The following is a 9,978-nucleotide window of genomic DNA, read 5'->3' as shown; positions in this document are numbered from 1 at the left end:
AGGCCAACGCAGGAACACCACTCCGAACAGCATATTAGATTTGCTTCGCTAACGTTCCATCCCACCACGAAGGGACCTGCTGACGGCATGTGCTGCTGCTGCTGCTGTTGCTGCACCACCACCAACATCACGCTGCATGCACGACATGTACAATCTCCATTTTGCAATGGAACAATGTACACTCTCTGCGTAACATATCCATCATAATGCCGCACATTTGCCTTCCACTTTTTTCGGGCGGAAAGCATCGGAAGCTGGCGGAAATAGCTGGGAACGGCGCGAGCGCTCGCCATGTTTCGTATGTTTCTTGTAGTGATTCCCATCGGAACACTTGGGACGGAATATCCCGCCGTCCAGGCCGGGAATTGTGTTGATTCCAAAGGGAAAGGATAACACGCCAGCAAAGTCAATCGAGAGCTTTGGCGCGATTTGTGCGTTTGCTTAACGATTGGTCAGCCATTTCTCGGTACGGTTCACCTTCCAGCTTCACTTCCTGGGGTGCACCTGACGTACCTTCCACGAAATGCCTGTCGGATCTAGGAAAAACGACATCGCATCTTCCTGTATCAGCCAACTCACGCACAATGGCGGCGCTCGGCAACGATACAAAGCGCTGACGGATGAGGAGGAGGAGGAATCCTCGCTTCTAGCTGCGACGCATCGCGTACGCAACCCAGACCCTGGCCCTGCTGCCTGCTGGAGGGGCCTTTTTTTTTGGGGTGAATAATTTATGTGCTTTTATTAAATCTGCCTACCTTGAAGCTTTATGACCCACCGGTAGCACACCCAAAAACAAAGAGAAGGATCCGACGGGACCGAGCGAGAACGGACCGAAAAAAGGGGAACAGTTTACGCAGGTGTCGAGGGCAACAAGGGCCACTGGGGCAGGAAGACACAGCAGCAAGATTGCGCCACCCGGCAATCACTCCAGTGGGGGGGGGGGGGGGGGGGGGGAGGGTTATTGTTTGCTTTGCTCTACGTGAAGTCCTTCAGCGCACACAATCCTTCACTTATCCTGAGAACGGTTCTAGTCCGCTTTCTCCTGTGTGGCGTTCGTTGTCTGGTTGTCTGTGCTGATCGCTGTTGGTGTCGCTGCTGCTGCTGCTGCTGCTGCTGCTGCTAATGGAGCTATTGTTGACGAGCTTCTGTCATCCCGTGGTTCGACCTGTGGCCTGCGCGAATGCGGATAGATGCATATATGCACTTTGCAGTCATTCTAACTTCGCCACTCGAGAACACTCTACAAAAATCGAGTTTCCACCCCCGCGTAAACCTACAGAAACCAACTGCGGCCAGAGGCCAGAACGTGGCGAGAAAGGTGAGCGGAGGATGCATTCCCAACGCATCATCTCCGTACAACAAGTCAAGAATCAAGCATTAAGGAACCTTTCACAATATATAGTTTCGTCAAAAAATAAAAAAAAAATAAACCGGTGGAAAGAGAATAGACGAAACCAGTCCCGGGGTGAGCCCGGAGAGTGCACTCAAATAGACTTCGTAATCAAATCACACAATCACCCTTCGTCCGTGTGTCGTGTGGCTCTGAATCAATCTGAAGCCGGCACCTCTCTCTCTCTCTCCGGGGGCTTCAACTCGATTGTCGCTTCTTTGTGCATCGATTGGTGTCCGGGGGGAGGGGGATGGGGATCATCGCAAAGATCGAAATTCACGACGAAGCTAGCCAGTTGGAAGGCGAAGGTTGCAGACTTTCGTAATAGAGTTTCTTGCCGAGTATCGTCATCAGACGGAGGCGCCATCGGTTGCCACCGACATCCGGATCAAGTGGATCGAGCAAGAAAAAGCGTCAAAACCGATTACGATAAGCGGAACCGGTACCGACAGAGAGAGAGAGAGAGCGAGAGAGTGCGCGCGCTTCCGATAGCCACCGGGAACGGTGTCTGTTTGATCGATTTGAGGGTGCATTTTATTGAATATTTGGACAACTGCACCACCACCACCAATGGTCTCTACCGGATGGTTCCACACAAAAACGTATTCGAAGAATACGAGAGTATTCTTCATCATTTTACTGATTGTTGACGGTGGAATCCACGAGTTCATCAATCAATCGGAAAAGAAGGTAGCGTAGCGTACTCGTCACGCGGTTTCGAACCAGTGACAACCGAGATCCTTTCCTTTTTTTTCTTTTGCTTAAATCGCGCTACATTTGAGATGAGATGCTTCCTTCCGTTTGATTTTTTGCCCCTTCTCTTTTTTTTTTGCAGGAATCACCATCAGCGGTGGATTGCGCGTGTGCCGTGGCCGGCGTAATGCACTCGGATGCCACCATCACTGTCATCCGCACGTTGGGACAATCGAAATCTATTAAGTTCAACTGCTGCACCGTGTCTTCGTACAGTGTGGTGGCGAAAGAAGAAGAAGGAAAACACGAAAGGGTGCTGCTGAACATGCTGAATCCAATCATCGTTTATGCGAACTCTAGCAAAACCCCTGGAACCTTTTCTGGCGCAGAACGATGCTAGGCAATTGTGGCTTCCAGAGTGTGGGTTAAAGAAAGAAGAGGTTTGCCGGTTTTCATCTTAGAAAATCATCTGCCACCGACTTAACTGCTTCTTCCAGTGTGTTATAAGCGGAGCAGCAGCAGCAGCAGCCGCAGCAGCAGTAGCAGCAGGAGCGCCTAGCAACCGTCTCACATCGTGGCGATGCCTACTATTATGGTTGGCGAAACTCCGCCATGATGAGTATAAACCACGTCCGTCAAGTGACAGCCGTCCATTCTCTACGAGACAGCATGTTCTCCATCTGTGGCTGTTTGTGTGTGTGTGTGTGTGTGTGTGTGTGTGTGGGTATGCTTGCGGGAACTGACATTTGGCTCATACGGAGGGCTGGGGCTGCGCCAGATTACTGTGGCGAATAATGGAGTAACAAAGTCATCAAAAGTCATTTGCTGCTGCCATTTGTTCGTGCACGGAGGAGGGCTACGGGGTGGCCACGTCAGCCGTTTCCTCAGGGCCCCCCCTTTCTCACCGTCACAGGGCGGCAGCGACAGTTGAGCTTTATTTTCAATTTACGCGAGTGAACCGGAAGTGGATTGCTGTATGCTCGCCTCCCCGGGGGGTGGGAGTTGTGCTGCAACACCGAGAATGATGGAGGCGGCGATCGCGCTGCAGGGAAGAAGACAGTGACGGTGAAGTAATGACCAATGATTTCAGTTAAGTGGTGGCCCTAGTGTGCGCCCACTACCACAGTCCAGCAGCTGGCTGGCAGCATCCGGCCACAAGTACGTTCTCGATCCGGAGATGTCGAGCTGTTGCTGCTGCAGGATGTAGCGGGAACACGATGGAGGAGTGAAAGCGGTCCCCCGGGATGCTTTCTTTGTCACTTCACTGTGAACAACACACACACACATACACATACACAAACGATTGTATTACAGATCGCCACAGGATGTCGGTCTGTCGGACGCTTTGCGCGGTGCTCGCATCGGGTGGAGAGTGTTGGGTACGGCGATAAGAACAACATGAAATGTTGTCCTTTCCGTTGTCGTCATCTTTCGAGCAACCATCGAGAAATCATCGGAGAAGCAGCAGTCGCAGCAGAGGCAGCTAGAAGTATGATAGTCATGTTATCCGTTGGAGTTGTTTTGTTGGAGGGAGCCCCCGCTGCCGGGGGCGGATTGGTCTGAAACAATCGAGCTGGACAACTTCAGTGGCTGCTACTTCTGGTGTTCCCCTCTCCATCGTAGTGGATAGTGATAGTATCGTGTAACCGATTTTCATTATATCCCATCGTCAGACATACGACACGCGTACCAATTCCTCCGGGCGAACGGCACTTGCCATTGGGATCGGTAAAACCCGGAAACCAACAAAAGGAGTTGCAAAGAACATAAGGACCTTGGGCGATTGTTTATTACTAGTTTCGCTACTCGAGATCAATTACACTACTACGCTTTAACAGCTGATTATTCAGTAACGATCAATCACATGCTATTTAAACATCGTTATCGTGCTTGGGGCCTGCGTCAAGTGTGCTATCGTATCACCGATGGTTAACCTTTGCTGGAACGGAACATTTAAAATGGATTAAAAAGTTAAACTATTAATGCAAGCTTCCCGGGGGTTGGGTCCATTAAGGCGTCCAGGAGTTTCCGTACACTACCGGGTTAAACACCCACTAAATGGGATCGGAAGGGTGAGGATGATTAACATATTACATCCAATTAAACACGGGATACACGAGGTGTCCCACTCTGTACGCTTGACAACGGAAGTGCTTGAATTTCATCACCATACCACTCGCCACTTTTACCGCTCGGTGGACAGCAGCACGGTGTGGTACGGAGTACGGAGGCCAAACGGTTGGGTGTAACACTCGTGCCAAGTCGGTGGCCATGGGTGATGGTATGGGACGGATCCTTTGTAAGACCCCCGTGGCCGGTGGTTAAGCCGATGCAGGTGATGATTTGAGAAGGGTTAAATTGAATTTTGAACACCCTGGATAGTATTCTTGCGTGCTTGCTGGATGGTGGGGCGGAAAGGAGGAGACCAAGAGGTCCGGTTAATTAAAGCCAGCGTATGATAGTGTGACCCACAATTTCCGGCCCATTTTTCAACTTTCTCCCACTGGCTTCGCTGCCAGAGCGAACGGTGAGCAGACGACCGGCCATCGTTCTTATCGCGTCTGCAGCGCTGGCTGTAGAGATCATTTCTGTGCAGAATTTTAATGGAAATGGAAGGTTCTTGTTCGGTAGGGCGGGAACCGGAAACCTCATTTGCGGTTTGGAGAAGGAGAACCGAGCACCGGGCGCCAGCTAAAGGACAAACTCATTTCAACTTCAGATCGACTTTTCAACATTCAACAAGCGCACACCGGTGGCGGGCAGATTGATTTCGATAATAACAACAATGGCGGTGTTATGATTACATTTGGTAGGCGGAAGCAGAAAATGAAAAAAAGAGAAAACGAATTTCAATCATTCATTCATAATAGCCTGCAATTGAAATGGGAATGTGTGTGTCGCAACAACTTTTCAATGCCCAGCAGCGTCCCGGAGCCCGATAAAAACCCGAGTCGCAGAGTCCACAGATACTGATTGAGAATTTGCTCCGGTCAAACTCGCATTTCAAATCTCGATCGAACGTTCAATGGGCGCTTTTGGGAAGGCAGCACAGTAACATGTGGAGCCGATACTGGGCTTAGACCACAACATGGCCCTCCCGGTCTGGAGTCCAATTTGAGATCGGTGTGAATAAATTGAATTTATGCTGGCGTAGCGTGCTCCAGGCTTTTGATGATGGACTGACAAGGGCGCCCACGCAGGACTGATTGTGGTTTGACCGGAAGCGGGCTCGCACCTGATGGTTGCTGTTCTGTTGACAGAACCATTTGCCAGCGCTAGTTCTGCTTGACGAGCGCGGTTGCTGGTGATTGTTGTCATGGCAATGCGTGTATGGCGATTGTGGTTGTTACGATGGGGGTTGTGAGAGGCTCGGCGAAACCACGGGTGTAGGATGGTCTTTTCAACTACACAGCTAAATGGTGAAATGCTGTGTTTGAACATTGAATTCGCGCATTAATCTGGTAGCATAAAATCATTTCACGATCAATGCCATTTCATCAATGAAATGGCATTGATTTGAATGTGTAACATGCACATAAACCAGAACCGGAAGTTTCAATCTTCCTGTTGCTACGCAACGCTTCGGCCTGTAGGTTTAATATCAATCCATGGTAAACAAGTAAACTTCCATGACCCGAATTCAGATGACCGGTACCGGTACGCCCGGGGGAGGCGTGGATATCCATGTCGCTGTGGCAGTCGGCAAACAGCGTCACTCGCACTGCAAGGGATCATAACGGAAAATTTAACCATCAAAGGCCGTCCCCTCAGCAGTCGGTCCCTTTTGAAAGCGTCGCCTGGAATATGTATATTCAATTTCAGGCAGCCTCCATTTCAATAACTGAGCAAACAATCCATTCTCAACTCGACGGAATCCAGAGAGCTCTCTTGGGCGCACTTCTTCGTCTGCGGTTCCCAGTATGCGTCCGGGCACCGGGCATCATGGTGAGACAGGATCTAAGGATTTGTCTCGGATCCTAGACCCGCACACAAACACACTCACATGTACATACGGCACTGCCCGTGTGTGGGTGCGTGTGGGTGTTTGGCTGCGTGTTAGCGAAGTGTTTGCGTTTGTTATTACCACTGTAAACAGGGATTAGTTTGCACTAGGAGCTCACAACACAGGGAACAGAGATTGTTGCGCTGGGGGGAGGGAAGCTTCGGCGAGGAGTCAGGACCACTTCCGTTCGTGGTGCCCCCGGGGCCAAAGGACTGCAGGAGCAGTTTCATCTTCCGGAGCCCGAACCCTGACCCGGATTGTGCATACACAGCAGAAGCTTAAGATTGAAACCGCAGCGCAGTGGAAGCGGAGCACTGATGAAAAGAAACACCAGAGAGTGAAACTGTGCACCTCCCGTGAGGGGAGGGGTGCCTACATATTGGGTGCAAGGCAGTATGCAAACTAATATGTGGTTTGCGGTAGGTACCGAGGAGTAAATGTTTAACGATTTGTTTAGTTTTTGTAGTGTACGTAGGTCGACACCCCGACTGGTGTCATAGTTTTTCCAACACCTCAACCAACCACGAGCTTCGGCTACATATAACTTAATCCTCCGAGAATGGGGTACACACTAGGTACAGCTCGGTCGGCTTTTCTGAAGCATTAGGGCGAGAATTGCTTTGATCATCTGGTGAGTAGGTAAAACACTTGTTCTTGAATTTGTATAAATATGTAGGGAATAGTAGAATTCAAATGCAATGACAAAAGTGAGAGTGATAGGATACTTGAAGTACTCTGCAGTGCAGACCAGATAATTAATTACAATTACTTACAACTGTGATGTGAATTCTTCTACTGTCTGCTACCGTGATCCTTCTACCGTGAGTCAGCTCTATATACATCGAGAGATATGGTCTTTATTGTGTCGATGGTTTCACGTTTAAACCGGCTGGCAATCTAGTGTGCCATGTTTTGCAAGCAGTATTTGTTGGACTTATCCGAACAGGTTGAATATTGGAAGACCTCGAATCAGATTAATCAGCGTGGTGATCGGGCCATCGATGATACGTACTATGATGCCGGAATCTCTGGGGAATATTGTAACGAAAGGAGGACGCGTGGTGGTGGTCCTAGTAGGAGCTGCAGTAGTAGTGGTAGTCCTAGTGGGCGCTGCAGTAGTAGTGGTGGCCCTTGTGCTCGTTACTCTAGCAGTGGTGGTCCCAGTGGCCTTAGTAGTACTTCCAGCAGCAGCGGTTGTTGTGGCCGCCTTGGTCGTCGTCGTCGTCGTCGTCGTGGTTGTTGCCGCGGCGGTAGTAGTGGAGGTACCATTGCAGTACATGTAGTTGATGTCGATGACATCGGACGGTGAGAGACCGTAATCGTTGCCAAAGTCTCCCGTCCAGGGCTGCAGGTTGTTCATGACTGGCCGGGATCGGCTGGCGGCGGCCGCGTACTTCGAGTAGTGCATCACACTGCCGTAGTCGTACGGGCGCCCATACAGCACGACATCGCTGTAGGCCATCTTCTGGAAGTTATCCTTGTAGAACGTGGCCGTCTGATACTGCGGATCGAGCGCACCCTGGTCAATCGATACATAGGAGTCACGATCGGGGCGCGTGAACTCATGGTAGAACCCAATCGAGTGCATCAGCTCATGGACGACGGTACTGATATCGACGCAGGATGGGTTTTGCAGGTTAACCTGGTTCTCCGTGTTGGTCAAGCTGCGACCAACATACGACCAGCAACCGGTGGCCGTGTTGGTGATTGAGACGTACAGTGGCTGGGTCGTTTGGGCCACAAAGCGTACACAGGTTTTGGTCGCAATCTCATTCATTCCCTGTAAAATTATCGCTTGTTCCGCCGCAGCTGAAAGTATTCAATTAGAGCGCAGTTTGCTCGGTTAGATGTGATCTAGCGACTTTCGGTAAGACGCTTTTCCGAAGGGGAACTTCAACGATACTCACTGAACGATCCCGTAATGACATACGGTACGATTGCATTTGGCCAACGGCTGTCCGGGAATGCCGTCAGAGCGACACCGTTCCGTTGGCGTGGAGCTTTCAACATGATGTCCATCTCATGGTATACACCTTTACCGAACTCGTACGGACGGCGTCGCTGACTTCGTGGCAGATGCCCATGTTGATGATGGTAGCTTCTCAGCCGTTCGCCAACGAGATAGCTGGGATCGGTAATGCGCCACTGTGCTTCCACGAAGGCGCAACCGCACAACACCAAACACGCCGCGACTAAAATTCCTCTGCCGTTAACCATGTTGATCGACGGCTTATGGTTGACTGGCTCAGAGTTGCCGTTGATCTAACGACATACTAATATACCAACGATCAGCACAAACTGATCGATTGTCCTGCCATCTGGCCAATGGGTGGTCCAATCGATGCCACGATCTGGTATCACTGTATGACGTATTCACTGCGGGGTGGGACTGCATAACAAGCGGCACGCATAATTGCTTCCATTGTAGCAGGCAAGTTCACTTCTTTGTTTCAATTTTGTTACTGTTCATTTGCAAAAAAAAACAAATAAATAAATAAATAAAACATATTGATGCGAAAACAAGAGTGTGTTCTGAACGCTAGGAATGCTCTGAAACTGTTCTGGAAAGCGGTTCTGTTGCTTTTCATGATCGAACCATGGCATTTGGGGAATTGGGAACAGGCAACTGCAGCTTGCAGCTTCAATTGGGCACACTTGTTATAACTGCGCCAAAGGTTCAATGTTTTCGAGAGTAAATTAGCGCGTCATGCTGTACGAGGCAATTGGACTTCCATTGATTTTGCAGATTGTCGGATGCTGATTCCATGCAGAACTGTTTGAAATGTGCCAAAACACATTAGAATGCCCGCAATTGCATCTTGGGACTTGTGCACTATTTGATAAAAATCCGCTAGTAGCTTGACACGTGGTTGAAAACAATATTTCCATTGTTGCGCTATTTATGGCTTATATGGCTGCTCTTTGATCTTCAAATCGAACCTATTGGCTGATGACATCGCAGGAATGCCCAACCATAAAGCATTTGTTCGAGAACCGGCAGCACTCTTCCTGAATTATGATGACATCACATTGACACTGAGATCGGTATGCAACACAAAGATAAAAATCAACCAAATTCTAACTATGCAGCTCTTGGGAATTCAACTTTGTTTGATCTTTGTTCTTTTCCAGATGTCACTCTGCGCTGCCCTTAAGTTGATAACATGGGATTTAATTAATTAAGGTAAAAGAAACAATATCGCCATGCCTTGTCGAAGTGATACTATTACGATACTTACCGGGTTAACTGTTCCAGTAAAAGGCATTTTTCTCGAAAATACCTTGCCGGCAATGCCTTACAAGCAAACCGCAAAACGGGGTAATGGACCGTACGGACCAGTGAGTGATCAACCAGCTGCATAAAGATGCCTAATGTGGCATATCTTCTCGTTGTGGTTTCGGTATCTTCCAGCACTGCTTGTCAATCGTTTTCCTCTCGCACTTTGAGGCTTGCATTTTTCAAGACCACTTCGGAAGGAAGTGAATCATACCGGACCGAAACGATGCGGCCCTTGGTGTGGTTTGGTCGACGGACGGACGGATGGACGGAATGGACTGGCGGTCGAAACGCCCAGCCGCTTTGGATGCCTTCTCGAATCGGAAACGGAGACTGGTGGCCAACAGACTGGTGGTGGTGGTGCGAACAGGATAACAATGACATCACCGATACGGCAAATGGACTGAACTAAATGGTTTCGTTTGGAGACAAGACAAACAAGGCGCAGGCATGCCGGTGAGCTGACAGAGTTCCTGGCCCAAACCGAGCCAGATCCGAGCAGCATTGGATCCGTTGGTGACCGAAACCACACTCTCCTCCTTCTCCCGGTGAGGTCCATCGGGTTGGATGGTTGGTAGTACCCGAGTCCGAGTGCACCAGTGAGGAAGTATGTCA

At 49.7% G+C, this 9,978-nt stretch overlaps 1 protein-coding gene across 1 annotated transcript; it reads right to left on the bottom strand.

Moving 5' to 3' along the window:
• Positions 1 to 7,020: 7,020 nt before the first annotated feature.
• Positions 7,021 to 8,303, bottom strand: LOC125948310 (astacin-like). The gene is made up of 2 exons (XM_049674249.1): positions 7,994 to 8,303; positions 7,021 to 7,895 (listed from the first exon to the last, which is right to left on the bottom strand). Exons 1-2 carry the CDS (start codon positions 8,301 to 8,303, stop codon positions 7,021 to 7,023), a joined length of 1,185 nt encoding a protein of 394 aa, XP_049530206.1.
• Positions 8,304 to 9,978: the final 1,675 nt, after the last annotated feature.

This window comes from Anopheles darlingi, chromosome 2, assembly GCF_943734745.1.
Source record: "Anopheles darlingi chromosome 2, idAnoDarlMG_H_01, whole genome shotgun sequence".
Lineage (NCBI taxonomy): Eukaryota > Metazoa > Arthropoda > Insecta > Diptera > Culicidae > Anopheles > Anopheles darlingi.
Note: the sequence above shows the minus strand (reverse complement) of the source record. Positions and strands in the feature narration are given on the sequence as shown.